This window comes from Notolepis coatsorum (genome assembly GCF_963971535.1).
Source record: "Notolepis coatsorum genome assembly, contig: SCAFFOLD_323, whole genome shotgun sequence".
Lineage (NCBI taxonomy): Eukaryota > Metazoa > Chordata > Actinopteri > Aulopiformes > Paralepididae > Notolepis > Notolepis coatsorum.
The window spans coordinates 15,001-34,415 of NW_028172472.1; the positions used below are offsets into that span (position 1 = coordinate 15,001).

Here is a 19,415-nt window from a genome sequence, read left to right on the forward strand (position 1 = left end):
GTACAAGACGATGGGAGCGTTATATTATCAGTACAAGATGATGGTAGCGTTATATTACCACCAGTATAGATGATGGGAGCGTTATATTACCACCAGTATAGATGATGGGAGCATTATGGCGCTTTTCCACTGCATGGTACCTACAGTACTTGACTCGACTATACTCTACTTTTTCAGTTTTCCATTGCCCAAATTTGCGGATGGTACCTGGTACCGGGTACTTTTTTAGTACCTGCTCTGTCAAGGTTCCAAGCGGGTAGAACGTACAGGGACTAAAAAGTGACCTGAAACACTGATTGGTCAGAAGAGAGAATCATCACTACATCATCATCATCATTGCACTACACAGGGGGCGTCCTGCACAAAAACCAGCCATCTTTAAATAGCCTCGCGACTACTAAACATTAGCATTAGCATTATTTGTTTGCAGCGAGAACAAAGTGCAATAAACTAAAAAAGATACATTCACAGAACTGCCTCTTGAAACAAAACCAACAGCAACACAATTTACCACCAAGAACAAAGAGTTTAGTCTCACAAAAAGATCGCTAATTTTGCTAGCTTATGTGACTGGGATTTCCCATTATAACCATTAGCATTGCGGCTAGCGTACATTAGCTAATAAGGCACTTGTTTCATAGCTTCATAACTAGCTTCAAAATCCTCTATTGTCGGTGTGTGTCGCGTTGAAGATCGCGTCACGCTGCCCTCGCTGTGACGACCAGCTGCTACACTAACGGCACAGCAGACAAGACGCAGACTTTACCTCCGGATTTAAAATCTACCGGCTACTTTTCACTCCTGTTGTCAAAACATTAAATATAGCTGAAGTTTGTTGAAAATATCATATCATATCTCCAACATCTCAACAGCTCAGGGATGAAGAAAAGCAATCTTTCTTGACACAGCCGTGTTATTTACATGTGAGAGGGGCTTTTGGCTGGTGTTCATGGGTCCTCAGGTTACCCCGTGTAAACTAGCTCCTCCAGAATCACGTGACCCTCGCTTTGAAGTAAAAAGGTGAGAAACACTCGAGCTGAGAATGTGACGCCGCCGACACTGGACGACCACGGTCACATGGTTCCATAACTGACCGGTTCCCTTAGTTACTGTTGCTATGTTGTTGCTACCGACCCTGATGAAGGCACCTCGCTCAAGACACATGTTATTTTTAAGAATAAATACATTCCTATTCCTCATGTTCCAAGTGTGCCAGATATCCTTTTTTGCTGTGTTTTTACTACTTGTCTGAGCACTGTGGTGTTTGGTGAAGTAGGGACAGGATTCGCTGAATCTACTGTATGTGATTCATTATGTTGCTACATTATGTGATTATTTCTGTTGCTACATTATGTGATTATTTCTGTTGCTACTGTATGTGATTCATTATGTTGCTACAGGATGTGATTCATTATGTTGCTACATTATGTGATTATTTCTGTTGCTACAGGATGTGATTCATTATGTTGCTACAGGATGTGATTCATTATGTTGCTACATTATGTGATTATTTCTGTTGCTACTGTATGTGATTATTTCTGTTGCTACATTATGTGATTCATTATGTTGCTACAGGATGTGATTCATTATGTTGCTACATTATGTGATTATTTCTGTTGCTACAGGATGTGATTCATTATGTTGCTACAGGATGTGATTCATTATGTTGCTACTGTATGTGATTGTTTATACAGTATGTAGTGTGGGGTCTCCAAGGTAGAGTCCTTCGATTATAATATATAATTATATTACAACAGTAATTACCTGCAGACTGAGTCAGCTGTCCCTGCAGGGCTTCCGTACTCATGTGGTCCTCCACTGCCCTGCTGTGGGTTCCTGTAGCCTTGGGCCCTGTGGAGCTGGTACTTGTAGTCCTGTGTGGTTTTGTAGTCCTGTCCCGGAGGTCTGTTTGGGAGTGTCTGGTCAGTGTGTGATCCTCCTTCACTTCCCCGACGCTCATCTCGTCCTCCTCCTCCACGGAACCCTGCAGGATACACAAGGTCAAAGGTCACGTCCAAGATAGAACAGACACTTGTATGGTTATTGTCATCATCATCAATCAATACATTTCATGATTTGTTTCATTTTGATTGGAACAGAATTGAACTGATTCCAGATGTTGAAATGGCATGGAAGTTATTTTATGATGGGTTTATTTCAATTGTTGATAGACACGCCCCCTTCTGTAGATTTAGAGTTTTAAGGGGAGGGACAGAATCATCAGCCCCGGCGCTGGGTGGCAAGGAGGCAGACGAGGCTACAGAATCATCAGCCCCGGCGCTGGGTGGCAAGGAGGCAGACGAGGCTACAGAATCATCAGCCCCGGCGCTGGGTGGCAAGGAGGTTGACGAGGCGACAGAATCATCAGCCCCGGCGCTGGGTGGCAAGGAGGCAGACGAGGCTACAGAATCATCATCCCCGGCGCTGGGTGGCAAGGAGGTTGACGAGGCGACAGAATCAAACAAAGAACTAGAGGAAATACAATGCTCATTAAAACAGTTCAACATTTCAGACCTGTCATAAACGGCAACAGAATCCTTCATCGGGGGCGGCTGGGTGGCGCAGCGGACCTCTCCGCATTCGACGCTCTGATATTGGTTGTTTAGTGTATTTGGGTAATTTGTTGTTGTTTTTTTGTATTCATGTGCAACTTTTGTATTCCTTTGCTGCAGCTTGTCTTGGCCAGGTCTCATTTGAAAAAGAGATTTTTAATCTCAATGTGACTTTCCTGGTTAAATAAAGGTTAACCTTTTTCTTATAATATACATATATATAATTTGTATATTTTTAGCAGAGTGGTTACTCTATTCTTCTTAATATCTATTTTTATTGAGACATTAGGAAGGCTGAGGGGGAGACAGAGTAGAGGAGACACAGGAGAGAAGGTTCTTTGTTGAGACAGTAGGAAGGCTGAGAGGGAGACAGAGTAGGGGAGACACAGGAGAGAAGGTTATTTATTGAGACAGTAGGAAGGCTGAGAGGGAGACAGAGTAGAGGAGACACAGGAGAGAAGGTTCTTTATTGAGACAGTAGGAAGGCTGAGAGGGAGACAGAGTAGAGGAGACACAGGAGAGAAGGTTCTTTGTTGAGACAGTAGGAAGGCTGAGAGGGAGACACAGGAGAGAAGGTTCTTTATTGAGACAGTATGAAGGCTGAGAGGGAGACAGAGTAGAGGAGACACAGGAGAGAAGGTTCTTTATTGAGACAGTATGAAGGCTGAGAGGGAGACAGAGTAGAGGAGACACAGGAGAGAAGGCTCTTTATTGAGACAGTAGGAAGGCTGAGAGGGAGACAGAGTAGAGGAGACACAGGAGAGAAGGTTCTTTATTGAGACAGTAGGAAGGCTGAGAGGGAGACAGAGTAGAGGAGACACAGGAGAGAAGGTTCTTTGTTGAGACAGTAGGAAGGCTGAGAGGGAGACACAGGAGAGAAGGTTCTTTATTGAGACAGTATGAAGGCTGAGAGGGAGACAGAGTAGAGGAGACACAGGAGAGAAGGTTCTTTGTTGAGACAGTAGGAAGGCTGAGAGGGAGACACAGGAGAGAAGGTTCTTTATTGAGACAGTATGAAGGCTGAGAGGGAGACAGAGTAGAGGAGACACAGGAGAGAAGGTTCTTTATTGAGACAGTATGAAGGCTGAGAGGGAGACAGAGTAGAGGAGACACAGGAGAGAAGGCTCTTTATTGAGACAGTAGGAAGGCTGAGAGGGAGACACAGGAAAGAAGGTTCTTTATTGAGACAGTAGGAAGGCTGAGAGGGAGACAGAGTAGGGGAGACACAGGAGAGAAGGTTCTTTATTGAGACAGTAGGAAGGCTGAGAGGGAGACAGAGTAGAGGAGACACAGGAAAGAAGGTTCTTTATTGAGACAGTAGGAAGGCTGAGAGGGAGACAGAGTAGAGGAGACACAGGAGAGAAGGTTCTTTATTGAGACAGTAGGGAGGCTGAGAGGGAGACAGAATAGAGGAGACACAGGAGAGAAGGTTCTTTATTGAGACAGTAGAAAGGCTGAGGGGAAGACAGAGTAGAGGAGACACAGGAGAGAAGGTTCTTTATTGAGACAGTAGGAAGGCTGAGAGGGAGACAGAGTAGAGGAGACACAGGAGAGACGGTTCTTTATTGAGACAGTAGGAAGGCTGAGAGGGAGACACAGGAGAGAAGGTTCTTTATTGAGACAGTAGGAAGGCTGAGAGGGAGACAGAGTAGAGGAGACACAGGAGAGAAGGTTATTTATTTAACACCCATTGTTTACTATAGATTTTAGAGGGGGAATGAGAAGAAGTCCCACCAGACCCTTGGTTACATCTAGATAAATGACCAACAGTGTAGAGGTGAAGGGTCATCGACACCCACACTCAACCACAAATATCTAATTTGCTTCTTTACCATAATATACCATAATGTAATACCAAATAATACCAAAATATTATCTAAACGCTGCTCTGGCAGCCAAGAAGTGACTCTTCTCGTGACAGAGGAAATACATGTGTGTGATAAGACTGCCATCTAGTGGTAGGTGATATGTTTACAGTGACCAAACCCAGATGGTTTATCTTTGATGCTCAGTGTTATTAAATATAGTTCCAGTATATGTGTGCATATGCGTGTGTGTGTGTGTGTGTGTGTGTGTGTGTGTGTGTGTGTGTGTGTGTGTGTGTGTGTGTGTGTGTGTGTGTGTGTGTGTGTGTGTGTGTGTGTGTGTGTGTGCATTACCTCAGGCTGTGGCCTAGGTTCAGTATATGACATCACTCCTTGGTCCGTCATGGCTAACAGTGTCAGAATGGGGTCATGGTGAGAGAAGGACTGAGGCCTCCTCACCTGTCCTTCACTGGGAGGGTCATAGTCCTGATGACATCATCAATACAAGACAGTTAACAGACATATAACATAGTCCTGATGACATCATCAATACAAGACAGTTAACAGACATATAACATAGTCCTGGTGACATCATCAATACAAGACAGTTAACACACATACAGTATGATATAGTCCTGATGACATCATCAATACAAGACAGTTAACAGACATATAACATAGTCCTGATGACATCATCAATACAAGACAGTTAACAGACATATAACATGTCTTGTATTGATGATTTTTTTATTTTGATTTTGATTTTTAATCTCAATGTGACTTTCCTGGTTAAATAAAGGTTAACCTTGTTCTCATAATATACATATATATAATTTGTATATTTTTAGCAGAGTGGTTACTCTATTCTTCTTCATATCTATTTTTATTGAGACAGTAGGAAGGCTGAGAGGGAGACAGAGTAGGGGAGACACAGGAGAGAAGGTTCTTTATTGAGACAGTATGAAGGCTGAGAGGGAGACAGAGTAGAGGAGACACAGGAGAGAAGGTTTTTTATTGAGACAGTAGGAAGGCTGAGAGGGAGACAGAGTAGGGGAGACACAGGAGAGGTTTTTTATTGAGACAGTAGGAAGGCTGAGGGGGAGACAGAGTAGAGGAGACACAGGAGAGACGGTTCTTTATTGAGACAGTAGGAAGGCTGAGAGGGAGACAGAGTAGAGGAGACACAGGAGAGAAGGTTCTTTATTGAGACAGTATGAAGGCTGAGAGGGAGACAGAGTAGAGGAGACACAGGAGAGAAGGTTCTTTATTGAGACAGTATGAAGGCTGAGAGAGAGACAGAGTAGAGGAGACACAGGAGAGAAGGTTCTTTATTGAGACAGTAGGAAGGCTGAGAGGGAGACAGAGTAGAGGAGACACAGGAGAGAAGGTTCTTTATTGAGACAGTAGGAAGGCTGAGAGGGAGACAGAGTAGGGGAGACACAGGAGAGAAGGTTCTTTATTGAGACAGTAGGAAGGCTGAGAGGGAGACAGAGTAGAGGAGACACAGGAGAGACGATTCTTTATTGAGACAGTAGGAAGGCTGAGAGGGAGACAGAGTAGAGGAGACACAGGAGAGAAGGTTTTTTATTGAGACAGTGGGAAGGCTGAGAGGGAGACAGAGTAGGGGAGACACAGGAGAGACGGTTCTTTATTGAGACAGTAGGAAGGCTGAGAGGGAGACAGAGTAGGGGAGACACAGGAGAGAATGTTCTTTATTGAGACAGTAGGAAGGCTGAGAGGGAGACAGAGTAGAGGAGACACAGGAGAAACGGTTCTTTATTGAGACAGTAGGAAGGCTGAGAGGGAGACAGAGTAGGGGAGACACAGGAGAGACGGTTCTTTATTGAGACAGTAGGAAGGCTGAGAGGGAGACAGAGTAGAGGAGACACAGGAGAGAAGGTTCTTTATTGAGACGGTAGGACGTCTGAGAGGGAGACAGAGTAGAGGAGACACAGGAGAGAAGGTTTTTTATTGAGACAGTAGGAAGGCTGAGAGGGAGACAGAGTAGGGGAGACACAGGAGAGAAGGTTCTTTATTGAGACAGTAGGAATGCTGAGAGGGAGACAGAGTAGAGGAGACACAGGAGAGAAGGTTCTTTATTGAGACAGTAGGAAGGCTGAGAGGGAGACAGAGTAGAGGAGACACAGGAGAGACGGTTATTTATAGAGACAGTAGGAAGGCTGAGAGGGAGACAGAGTAGAGGAGACACAGGAGAGAAGGTTCTTTATTGAGACAGTAGGAAGGCTGAGAGGGAGACAGAGTAGAGGAGACACAGGAGAGAAGGTTCTCTATTGAGACAGTAGGAAGGCTGAGAGGGAGACAGAGTAGGGGAGACACAGGAGAGAAGGTTCTTTATTGAGACAGTAGGAAGGCTGAGAGGGAGACAGAGTAGAGGAGACACAGGAGAGAAGGTTCTCTATTGAGACAGTAGGAAGGCTGAGAGGGAGACAGAGTAGGGGAGACACAGGAGAGAAGGTTCTTTATTGAGACAGTATGAAGGCTGAGAGGGAGACAGAGTAGAGGAGACACAGGAGAGACAGTTCTTTATTGAGACAGTAGGAAGGCTGAGAGGGAGACAGAGTAGAGGAGACACAGGAGAGACAGTTCTTTATTGAGACAGTAGGAAGGCTGAGAGGGAGACAGAGTAGAGGAGACACGGGAGAGAAGGTTCTTTATTGAGACAGTAGGAAGGCTGAGAGGGAGACAGAGTAGAGGAGACACAGGTGAGAAGGTTCTTTATAGAGACAGTAGGAAGGCTGAGAGGGAGACAGAGTAGAGGAGACACAGGAGAGACAGTTCTTTATTGAGACAGTAGGAAGGCTGAGAGGGAGACAGAGTAGAGGAGACACGGGAGAGAAGGTTCTTTATTGAGACAGTAGGAAGGCTGAGAGGGAGACAGAGTAGAGGAGACACAGGAGAGAAGGTTTTTTATTGAGACAGTAGGAAGGCTGAGAGGGAGACAGAGTAGAGGAGACACGGGAGAGAAGGTTCTTTATTGAGACAGTAGGAAGGCTGAGAGGGAGACAGAGTAGAGGAGACACAGGAGAGAAGGTTCTTTATTGAGACAGTAGGAAGGCTGAGGGGGAGACAGAGTAGGGGAGACACAGGAGAGAAGGTTTTTTATTGAGACAGTAGGAAGGCTGAGAGGGAGACAGAGTAGAGGAGACACAGGAGAGACGGTTCTTTATTGAGACAGTAGGAAGGCTGAGAGGGAGACAGAGTAGAGGAGACACAGGAGAGAAGGTTCTTTATTGAGACAGTAGGAAGGCTGAGAGGGAGACAGAGTAGGGGAGACACAGGAGAGAAGGTTATTTAATGAGACAGTAGGAAGGCTGAGAGGGAGACAGAGTAGAGGAGACACAGGAGAGAAGGTTCTTTGTTGAGACAGTAGGAAGGCTGAGAGGGAGACAGAGTAGAGGAGACACAGGAGAGAAGGTTTTTTATTGAGACAGTAGGAAGGCTGAGAGGGAGACAGAGTAGGGGAGACACAGGAGAGAAGGTTCTTTATTGAGACAGTAGGAAGGCTGAGAGGGAGACAGAGTAGAGGAGACACAGGAGAGAAGGTTCTTTATTGAGACAGTAGGAAGGCTGATATGGAGACACAGGAGAGAAGGTTCTTTATAGAGACGGTAGGAAGGCTGAGAGGGAGACAGAGTAGAGGAGACACAGGAGAGACGGTTCTTTATTGAGACAGTAGGAAGGCTGAGAGGGAGACAGAGTAGAGGAGACACAGGAGAGAAGGTTATTTATTTAACATCCATTGTTTACTATAGATTTTAGAGGGGGATTGAGCAGAAGTCCCACCAGACCCTTGGTTACATTTAGATAAATGACCAACTGTGTAGAGGTGAAGGGTCATCGACACCCACACTCAACCACAAATATCTAATTTGCTTCTTTACTATAATATACCATAATGTAATACCAAATAATACCAAAATATTATCTAACCGCTGCTCTGGCAGCCAAGAAGTGACTCTTCTCGTGACAGAGGAAATACATGTGTGTGATAAGACTGCCATCTAGTGGTAGGTTTACAGTGACCAAACCCAGATGGCTTATCTTTGATGCTCAGTGTTATTAAATATAGTTCCAGTACATGTGTGCGTGTGCGTGTGCGTGCGTGCGTGCGTGCGTGCGTGCGTGCGTGTGTGTGTGTGTGTGTGTGTGTGTGCATTACCTCAGGCCTAGGTTCAGATGACATCACTCCTTGGTCCGTCATGGCTAACAGTGTCAGAATGGGGTCATGGTGAGAGAAGGACTGAGGCCTCCTCACCTGTCCTTCACTGGGAGGGTCATAGTCCTGATGACATCATCAATACAAGACAGTTAACAGACATATAACATAGTCCTGATGACATCATCAATACAAGACAGTTAACACACATATAACATAGTCCTGATGACATCATCAATACAAGACAGTTAACAGACATATAACATAGTCCTGATGACATCATCAATACAAGACAGTTAACAGACATATAACATAGTCCTGATGACATCATCAATACAAGACAGTTAACACACATATAACATAGTCCTGATGACATCATCAATACAAGACAGTTAACACACATATAACATAGTCCTGATGACATCATCAATACAAGACAGTTAACACACATATAACATAGTCCTGATGACATCATCAATACAAGACAGTTAACAGACATATAACATAGTCCTGATGACATCATCAATACAAGACAGTTAACACACATATAACATAGTCCTGATGACATCATCAATACAAGACAGTTAACACACATAACATAGTCCTGATGACATCATCAATACAAGACAGTTAACACACATATAACATAGTCCTGATGACATCATCAATACAAGACAGTTAACAGACATATAACATAGTCCTGATGACAACAGACATATTACACACTACTCACAGTTTAACATACATATAACAACTAAACTGGTCCAAGTCTATAATAAAGTAGGCACAACAACTAAGATAAGACATTGTCAACGGCCTGGGAAACATCGATAAAATCAGATTAGATTAGATTAAAATGTATTGTCATTATACAGCACAAGTACAGTACAACGAAAATAAGTTTGGCATCCAACCAGAGTGCAAATGTAATGTAAAGTGCAATAGTAATATACAATGTACAGGCGATTAAACTGGGTATAAATATATATAAATGAGTACTACTGAGTAATATTGCTAATCAGATGTATGTATAGAGTTGTAATACCAATATGTACAGTGCTATGGCCAGCAGTGTAACCACGTAGTAAGAGTAGATATAGTATCTATTATATGTAAAATTATTATATGCAGACAGGTTGATATATATATATATACGGTAAGAATAAATATATATACGGTATATACAACATTATTGTACATCCTATCATACAGAGTTATATTGGTTATATGCAGGTGTATAAGTAGGTATATAGGAAGATTATATGCAGACAGATAAGGATATGTATATACAGTATTATGCTGTAAATATAAATATAGACCTATGCAGGACACCTCTGCATGGCTCGTGACGCAACGACCAGGAAGGGGATTGGGAATTGGCATAACGACTAACATTGGGAGGGGAGAAAAACTGAAAAAAAGATGGGGGGAAAAGATGAAAAATAAAAGAAAGGAGAACGTGGTCGAGGAGGCTTATGAACGGACGAAGCGGCGCTATGCGAAACTAGCGGCAGAAGAGACACAGAATGGCTGGAATAAAGTCTATAAAGACCAACGTCTATCTGGTGGAAGTGGGATGCAGAGGATTTGTGGCTTCTTCTACCATCAGACCGCTGAGGGATGAAGCCACGGACAGGCTCTGCAGCAGACCTCAGATCAGTCTCAGAGGCAGACCTCAGATCAGTCTCAGGGGCAGACCTCAGATCAGTCTCAGAGGTGGCTGAAGGAAGCAGCCAGTGGATTTGGCTCAAGCGGAAGGATCCTTACTGGGCTCCAAGGACATCAGCATAACCCACTTGAGAACCCCCACCTGTCATCTACCATTCCCAACAACAAGTCTGATTTTGTGGACAATCGGGCAGGTGGGTTACAAGCAGAGGGTCACCCTGCACAGCTGACCTCCTTTGCGGAGGGTCTATACTTGTGTTGTAAGGCAGAAATACCCAGTGATACAAGGGGACACTAGTGATGATGTCCTGAAAGTCTACCTAACCCAGGTCAAGATACACCTCCCACATACCTTAAACAACCCCCACCTGTCAATCACCTTCAACAACAAGGCACATCTGGTGTAAGTGCTCATCAAGTCTATACTATTCACTAAAGTAATGAGGGTCCAAGTCTATACTATTCACTAAACTAATAATGGTCCAAGTCTATACTATTCACTAAAGTAATGAGGGTCCAAGTCTATACTATTCACTAAAGTAATGAGGGTCCAAGTCTATACTATGCACTAAACTAATAATGGTCCAAGTCTATACTATTCCCTAAACTAATAATGGTCCAAGTCTATACTATTCACTAAAGTAATGAGGGTCCAAGTCTATACTATTCACTAAACTAATAATGGTCCAAGTCTATACTATTCACTAAACTAATAATGGTCCAAGTCTATACTATTCACTAAACTAATAATGAGGGTCCAAGTCTATAAATCAGATCAGTACTGCATGCACCTAGTTATGGGTCAGTGTTCTGCAGACCTAGTTATGGGTTTTAGTGACAAATGACCGTGACTACTCTGTTGAAAAAAAGTCTAGTAGAGAGGGTATGGAGATCGAGTAGAGAGGGTATAGAGATGGGATAGATGGACGGACGGACGGACGGACGGACGGACGGACGGACGGACGGACGGACGGACAGACAGACAGACAGACAGACAGACAGACAGACAGACAGACAGACAGACTCACCATGTCCTGGACTTCCTGCAGAGAGTTGGAGAAACTACCAACGTAGTGAGACACACCTTCCTCTTCTATAGCTGGAGACACACACGCACACGCACACACACACACACACACGCACACACACACGCACACACACACACACACATAGACACACACACACACACACACATAGACACACCACACACACACACACACACCACACACACACAGATGTTAGATCTAGTAATCTTGGTATGCAGGGCAAGAAGCAGAAAAAGTTGAGTAGCTAATAAACGTCAACTCTGCCGTCTACAACACCCGTTCTACAAATCTCATCCTGCTGAAAACCCCCAAAACACACTCAGTAATTGGTCAATCATCATTTCCGTCTGCCGTGCTAACAGACTGGAACAATTTACTAAAAACGTTTAAAACTGGACAATTTCATCTCCAAATCAGCTTTCAAGGATACTATCACGGACATTTACACCAACACTGCTCCTGAACGAGCAGCTCTCGACCGCAGCACTGACAGGAGGGTGTATTCCAGCTTTGAGCCAGTTACCTACGGGTGGCTGGTATTAGATCCACGGTGCCCACCATCTCTAGCCTAAGTGCCCTTGAGCAAGGCAATGAACCCCCACACCTGCTCCAGGGGGCACGGTACCACGCTGCAATGCAATGCACATGTGTGTAGCTCCAGTGTGTATGTGTGTGTAGCTCCAGTGTGTATATGTGTGTAGGCAGCTCCAGTGTGTGTGTGTGTGTGTGTGTGTAGCTCCAGTGTGTGTGTGTGCGTGTGTAGCTCCAGTGTGTATATGTGTGTAGCTCCAGGGTGTGTGTGTGTAGCTCCAGTGTGTATATGTGTGTAGCTCCAGGGTGTGTGTGTGTAGCTCCAGTGTGTATGTGTGTGTAGCTCCAGGGTGTGTGTGTGTAGCTCCAGTGTGTATATGTGTGTAGCTCCAGTGTGTATATGTGTGTAGCTCCAGGTGTGTATATGTGTGTAGCTCCAGTGTGTGTATGTGTGTAGCTCCAGTGTGTATATGTGTGTAGCTCCAGTGTGTATATGTGTGTAGCTCCAGTGTGTATGTGTGTGTAGCTCCAGTGTGTATGTGTGTGTAGCTCCAGTGTGTATATGTGTGTAGCTCCAGTGTGTATATGTGTGTAGCTCCAGTGTGTGTATGTGTGTAGCTCCAGGGTGTGTGTGTGTAGCTCCAGTGTGTATATGTGTGTAGCTCCAGTGTGTATATGTGTGTAGCTCCAGTGTGTATATGTGTGTAGCTCCAGTGTGTATATGTGTGTAGCTCCAGTGTGTATATGTGTGTAGCTCCAGTGTGTATATGTGTGTAGCTCCAGTGTGTGTATGTGTGTAGCTCCAGGTGTGTATATGTGTGTAGCTCCAGTGTGTATATGTGTGTAGCTCCAGGGTGTGTGTGTGTAGCTCCAGTGTGTATATGTGTGTAGCTCCAGTGTGTATGTGTGTGTGTGTAGCTCCAGTGTGTATATGTGTGTAGCTCCAGTGTGTATGTGTGTGTAGCTCCAGTGTGTATATGTGTGTAGCTCCAGTGTGTATATGTGTGTAGCTCCAGTGTGTATATGTGTGTAGCTCCAGTGTGTATATGTGTGTAGCTCCAGTGTGTATATGTGTGTAGCTCCAGTGTGTATATGTGTGTAGCTCCAGTGTGTATATGTGTGTAGCTCCAGTGTGTGTGTGTAGCTCCAGTGTGTATATGTGTGTAGCTCCAGTGTGTATATGTGTGTAGCTCCAGTGTGTATATGTGGTGTAGCTCCAGTGTGTATATGTGTGTAGCTCCAGTGTGTATATGTGTGTAGCTCCAGTGTGTATATGTGTGTAGCTCCAGTGTGTATATGTGTGTAGCTCCAGTGTGTATATGTGTGTAGCTCCAGTGTGTATATGTGTGTAGCTCCAGTGTGTATGTGTGTAGCTCCAGTGTGTATGTGTGTAGCTCCAGTGTGTATATGTGTGTAGCTCCAGTGTGTATGTGTGTAGCTCCAGTGTGTATGTGTGTAGCTCCAGTGTGTATATGTGTGTAGCTCCAGTGTGTATGTGTGTAGCTCCAGTGTGTATATGTGTGTAGCTCCAGTGTGTATATGTGTGTAGCTCCAGTGTGTATGTGTGTAGCTCCAGTGTGTATATGTGTGTAGCTCCAGTGTGTATGTGTGTGTAGCTCCAGTGTGTATATGTGTGTAGCTCCAGTGTGTATATGTGTGTAGCTCCAGTGTGTATATGTGTGTAGCTCCAGTGTGTATGTTGTAGCTCCAGTGTGTATGTGTGTGTAGCTCCAGGTGTGTATGTGTGTAGCTCCAGTGTGTATGTGTGTAGCTCCAGTGTGTATATGTGTGTAGCTCCAGTGTGTATATGTGTGTAGCTCCAGTGTGTATATGTGTGTAGCTCCAGTGTGTATATGTGTGTAGCTCCAGTGTGTATGTGTGTAGCTCCAGTGTGTATATGTGTGTAGCTCCAGTGTGTATATGTGTGTAGCTCCAGTGTGTATATGTGTGTAGCTCCAGTGTGTATATGTGTGTAGCTCCAGTGTGTATGTGTGTGTAGCTCCAGTGTGTATGTGTGTGTAGCTCCAGTGTGTATATGTGTGTAGCTCCAGTGTGTATATGTGTGTAGCTCCAGTGTGTATATGTGTGTAGCTCCAGTGTGTATGTGTGTGTAGCTCCAGTGTGTATATGTGTGTAGCTCCAGTGTGTATGTGTGTGTAGCTCCAGTGTGTATTGTGTGTAGCTCCAGTGTGTATATGTGTGTAGCTCCAGTGTGTATATGTGTGTAGCTCCAGGGTGTATGCCCTGTACTTATTGGTATGGTAGCTCCAGTGTGTATGTGTGTGTAGCTCCAGGGTGTGTGTGTGTAGCTCCAGTGTGTATGTGTGTAGCTCCAGTGTGTATATGTGTGTAGCTCCAGTGTGTATATGTGTGTAGCTCCAGTGTGTATATGTGTGTAGCTCCAGTGTGTATGTGTGTGTAGCTCCAGTGTGTATATGTGTGTAGCTCCAGTGTGTATATGTGTGTAGCTCCAGTGTGTATGTGTGTGTAGCTCCAGTGTGTATATGTGTGTAGCTCCAGGGTGTGTGTGTGTAGCTCCAGTGTGTATGTGTGTGTAGCTCCAGTGTGTATGTGTGTGTAGCTCCAGTGTGTGTATGTGTGTGTAGCTCCAGTGTGTATGTGTGTGTAGCTCCAGTGTGTATATGTGTGTAGCTCCAGTGTGTATATGTGTGTAGCTCCAGTGTGTATGTGTGTGTAGCTCCAGTGTGTGTGTGTAGCTCCAGTGTGTATATGTGTGTAGCTCCAGGGTGTGTGTGTGTGTGTAGCTCCAGTGTGTATGTGTGTGTAGCTCCAGTGTGTATATGTGTGTAGCTCCAGTGTGTATATGTGTGTAGCTCCAGTGTGTATGTGTGTGTAGCTCCAGTGTGTGTGTGTAGCTCCAGTGTGTATATGTGTGTAGCTCCAGTGTGTATGTGTGTGTAGCTCCAGTGTGTATGTGTGTGTGTGTAGCTCCAGTGTGTATGTGTGTGTGTGTAGCTCCAGGGTGTGTGTGTGTAGCTCCAGTGTGTATATGTGTGTAGCTCCAGTGTGTATATGTGTGTAGCTCCAGTGTGTATATGTGTGTAGCTCCAGTGTGTATGTGTAGCTCCAGGTGTGTATATGTGTGTAGCTCCAGTGTGTATATGTGTGTAGCTCCAGTGTGTATATGTGTGTAGCTCCAGGTGTGTATATGTGTGTAGCTCCAGTGTGTATATGTGTGTAGCTCCAGTGTGTATATGTGTGTAGCTCCAGTGTGTATATGTGTGTAGCTCCAGTGTGTATGTGTGTGTAGCTCCAGTGTGTATATGTGTGTAGCTCCAGTGTGTATATGTGTGTAGCTCCAGTGTGTATATGTGTGTAGCTCCAGTGTGTATATGTGTGTAGCTCCAGTGTGTATGTGTGTGTAGCTCCAGTGTGTATATGTGTGTAGCTCCAGTGTGTATATGTGTGTAGCTCCAGTGTGTATATGTGTGTAGCTCCAGTGTGTATATGTGTGTAGCTCCAGTGTGTATATGTGTGTAGCTCCAGTGTGTATATGTGTGTAGCTCCAGTGTGTATGTGTGTGTAGCTCCAGGGTGTGTGTGTGTAGCTCCAGTGTGTATGTGTGTGTAGCTCCAGTGTGTATATGTGTGTAGCTCCAGTGTGTATATGTGTGTAGCTCCAGTGTGTATGTGTGTGTAGCTCCAGTGTGTATGTGTGTAGCTCCAGTGTGTATATGTGTGTAGCTCCAGTGTGTATATGTGTGTAGCTCCAGTGTGTATGTGTGTGTAGCTCCAGTGTGTATGTGTGTGTGTAGCTCCAGTGTGTATATGTGTGTAGCTCCAGTGTGTATATGTGTGTAGCTCCAGTGTGTATATGTGTGTAGCTCCAGTGTGTATATGTGTGTAGCTCCAGGTGTGTATATGTGTGTAGCTCCAGTGTGTATATGTGTGTAGCTCCAGTGTGTATATGTGTGTAGCTCCAGTGTGTATATGTGTGTATCTCCAGTGTGTATATGTGTGTAGCTCCAGTGTGTATGTGTGTGTAGCTCCAGTGTGTATGTGTGTGTAGCTCCAGTGTGTATATGTGTGTAGCTCCAGGTGTGTATATGTGTGTAGCTCCAGTGTGTATATGTGTGTAGCTCCAGTGTGTATATGTGTGTAGCTCCAGTGTGTATATGTGTGTAGCTCCAGTGTGTATATGTGTGTAGCTCCAGTGTGTATGTGTGTGTAGCTCCAGTGTGTATGTGTGTGTGTAGCTCCAGTGTGTATATGTGTGTAGCTCCAGTGTGTATATGTGTGTAGCTCCAGTGTGTATATGTGTGTAGCTCCAGTGTGTATATGTGTGTAGCTCCAGTGTGTATATGTGTGTAGCTCCAGGTGTGTATATGTGTGTAGCTCCAGTGTGTATATGTGTGTAGCTCCAGTGTGTATATGTGTGTAGCTCCAGTGTGTATATGTGTGTAGCTCCAGTGTGTATATGTGTGTAGCTCCAGTGTGTATATGTGTGTAGCTCCAGGTGTGTATATGTGTGTAGCTCCAGTGTGTATATGTGTGTAGCTCCAGTGTGTATATGTGTGTAGCTCCAGTGTGTATATGTGTGTAGCTCCAGTGTGTATATGTGTGTAGCTCCAGTGTGTATATGTGTGTAGCTCCAGTGTGTATATGTGTGTAGCTCCAGTGTGTATATGTGTGTAGCTCCAGTGTGTATATGTGTGTAGCTCCAGGTGTGTATATGTGTGTAGCTCCAGTGTGTATGTGTGTGTAGCTCCAGTGTGTATATGTGTGTAGCTCCAGGTGTGTATATGTGTGTAGCTCCAGTGTGTATATGTGTGTAGCTCCAGTGTGTATATGTGTGTAGCTCCAGTGTGTATATGTGTGTAGCTCCAGTGTGTATGTGTGTGTAGCTCCAGTGTGTATATGTGTGTAGCTCCAGGTGTGTATATGTGTGTAGCTCCAGTGTGTATATGTGTGTAGCTCCAGTGTGTATATGTGTGTAGCTCCAGTGTGTATATGTGTGTAGCTCCAGTGTGTATATGTGTGTAGCTCCAGGTGTGTATATGTGTGTAGCTCCAGTGTGTATATGTGTGTAGCTCCAGTGTGTATATGTGTGTAGCTCCAGTGTGTATATGTGTGTAGCTCCAGTGTGTATGTGTGTGTAGCTCCAGTGTGTATATGTGTGTAGCTCCAGTGTGTATGTGTGTGTAGCTCCAGTGTGTATATGTGTGTAGCTCCAGTGTGTATATGTGTGTAGCTCCAGTGTGTATGTGTGTGTAGCTCCAGTGTGTATGTGTGTGTAGCTCCAGTGTGTATATGTGTGTAGCTCCAGTGTGTATATGTGTGTAGCTCCAGTGTGTATATGTGTGTAGCTCCAGTGTGTATATGTGTGTAGCTCCAGGTGTGTATATGTGTGTAGCTCCAGTGTGTATCAATCAATCAATCATATTTATTCATATAGCACATTTAACATGACACGTGTCAACCAAAGTGCTGTACAGAGGGTAGGTACATAGATACATATTGACAACAATCACAACTCTGTTTTACAGGAGGGCACACAGGAAAACAGGGCATGAGTCAGTGAACGGAAAAGCTAGTAGGTAGAAGTGGGTTTTGAGCCTAGATTTGAAGGCATCTATCGAGGGGGCGAGCCTAGTGGAGGTGGGGATGCTGTTCCACAGTGCAGGGGCTGCGACAGCGAAGGCACGGCCCCCCCCTGAGCTTAAGGTTAGACCTCCGGACTGTCAGGAGCCTCTGATCGGCTGACCTGAGGGACCTGGTGTTGGGATAGGAGGTCTGAGATGTAGGAGGGGGGCTGACCATTAAGGGCTTTAAAAACTAATAGGAGAACCTTAAGATCTATCCTGTAGCGTACTGGGAGCCAATGAAGGGAGGCAAGGACAGGGGTGATGTGGTCTCTCTTGTGGGTTCCGGTCAACAGTCTGGCAGCAGCGTTTTGTAACAGTTGTAAGCGGGACAGGGAAGACTGGTTAATGCCTATATAGAGGGAGTTGCAGTAGTCTAATCTAGAGGAAATGAAGGCGTGGATGACTCTCTGAAGGTCTGCAGGGGAGAGAAGGGTATGTGTGTACTGTAGCTCCACTGTGTGTTTGTGTAACTAGCTAGGAGGGATAATGTGAAAAGACACATTTTCAATTGCCTTGTGTACGCTGACGAACGAAGTGTGTCCCTCCTCACCTGCCATAGCAGCCAGCTGGTTGGAGCTGAGCAGCAGCTCTCCCTCTGAGATCTGCCTGACGCCGGTGTCCGTCCCGGCCGTCACGGTGGAGCTACTGCTGCTGCCGCTGGTGCTGCTACTGCTGTCGTCGGTGGAGCTGGAGGGGGGCGAGGGCGCAGGCTCGGGCCCAGGGGTGGGGGGAGGCGGCGGGGCAGGGGAAGGGATGGAGGGAGCCGGAGGAGGAGGAGGAGGAGAGAGGCTGGGCTCATCTGCTGCTACCGACATCACCCTGGAGATGGAGAGAGGAACAGGATGATACTCCATAGATAGAGGGATGGATACATTACATTGAACGCATTCACTTCAAATGACTACTCCTCACCTTCAAAGCCCCCCCCCCCCCCCCCCCTATCTGACGGACCTTCTTCTCCCTTACCGCCCCACCCGTTCCCTCCGGTCCTCTTCCACTGCTTCCCTCACCGTTCCGTCATCTAAATTAAAAGGTTTTGGAGACGCGAGCATTCTCACGAGCTGCACCCCGACTTTGGAACAGCCTCCCTCAGACCATCAGAGACTCACTCTCCACCTTTAAATCCTGACTCAAAACCCACCTGTTCTCCCAATAATAAAACCTTCCCTACTAGTAGGGGTGTAAAGGTACACGTATCCGTACCGAACTGAACCGTTTCAGTGTGTACCGTACCGTACCGAACGGCTGTGTACCGAACGAATACAATGGTATGTTAACCACTAACGACCGCACACCGGGGGCTGTTTTTTTCACAATCTAATTTCCGATTATTCATTTCAATATAGAATATTCGTCGACAGCCCTACAAGTACAATTAGTTACTGCACACTACATCACCCCTGAGTGGAACATGGAACCCTGACTTCAAAACCGAGGTACATACCGTACCGTGGTTTTTGTGTACCGTTACACCTCTATTCCCTACCCATAACCACCCTCCTCCAACCTACCACCTCCCGTACTTCTATTCTATTCACATATATGCTTACTACATGTATCTATTGCTATGTCCGCCCATCACAAACACGCAAACTGTATAAGGCCTGTCCCTGTCTCCCTGTGAGTGGACGTCTCGTGGGGATGGCCGGAGTGGTGGACGTCCCGTGGTGATGACCGGAGTGGTGGACGTCCCGTGGTGATGACCGGGAGGATGTGATCCTCTCTACGCCGCCCCCATACCTCAAATGGATCCGTCATCAGCTCTATTCTATTTTCAATCTTTCAAAATGTTCTTATGTACCACAGTTGCTATTGCATGTACATATTTGTGTTTCATTACACGTATATGTACATACTTACCAACTGTTTCACCTGTTTTATAGCAACACTACCATCACCGACATCTAAGAAGGGAGATCCCCCCTTGAACGGCCCTTCTAAGGTTTCTCTCCTCCACATTGCCTGTGGTGCTTTTTTCCTATTGCTAGGTTTTTAGTGAGTTTTTCCTTATCTTCGCGTGGGGTATGTCTG

The 19,415-nt window shown here is 45.3% G+C and overlaps 1 protein-coding gene across 1 annotated transcript in view; it reads right to left on the bottom strand.

The window, feature by feature from the left end:
• Nucleotides 1–19,415, bottom strand: part of LOC311248051 (uncharacterized protein) — a gene marked incomplete at both ends in the record, with an annotated part of 105,185 nt that overhangs the window by 14,937 nt on the left and 70,833 nt on the right. The window contains 4 exons of the mRNA XM_084339013.1: nt 1,765–1,984; nt 11,231–11,301; nt 17,935–18,203; nt 18,395–18,405. Of these exons, the coding sequence (XP_084195139.1) occupies nt 1,765–1,984; nt 11,231–11,301; nt 17,935–18,203; nt 18,395–18,405 (571 nt within the window). The remainder of the gene's footprint in view (nt 1–1,764; nt 1,985–11,230; nt 11,302–17,934; nt 18,204–18,394; nt 18,406–19,415) is intronic.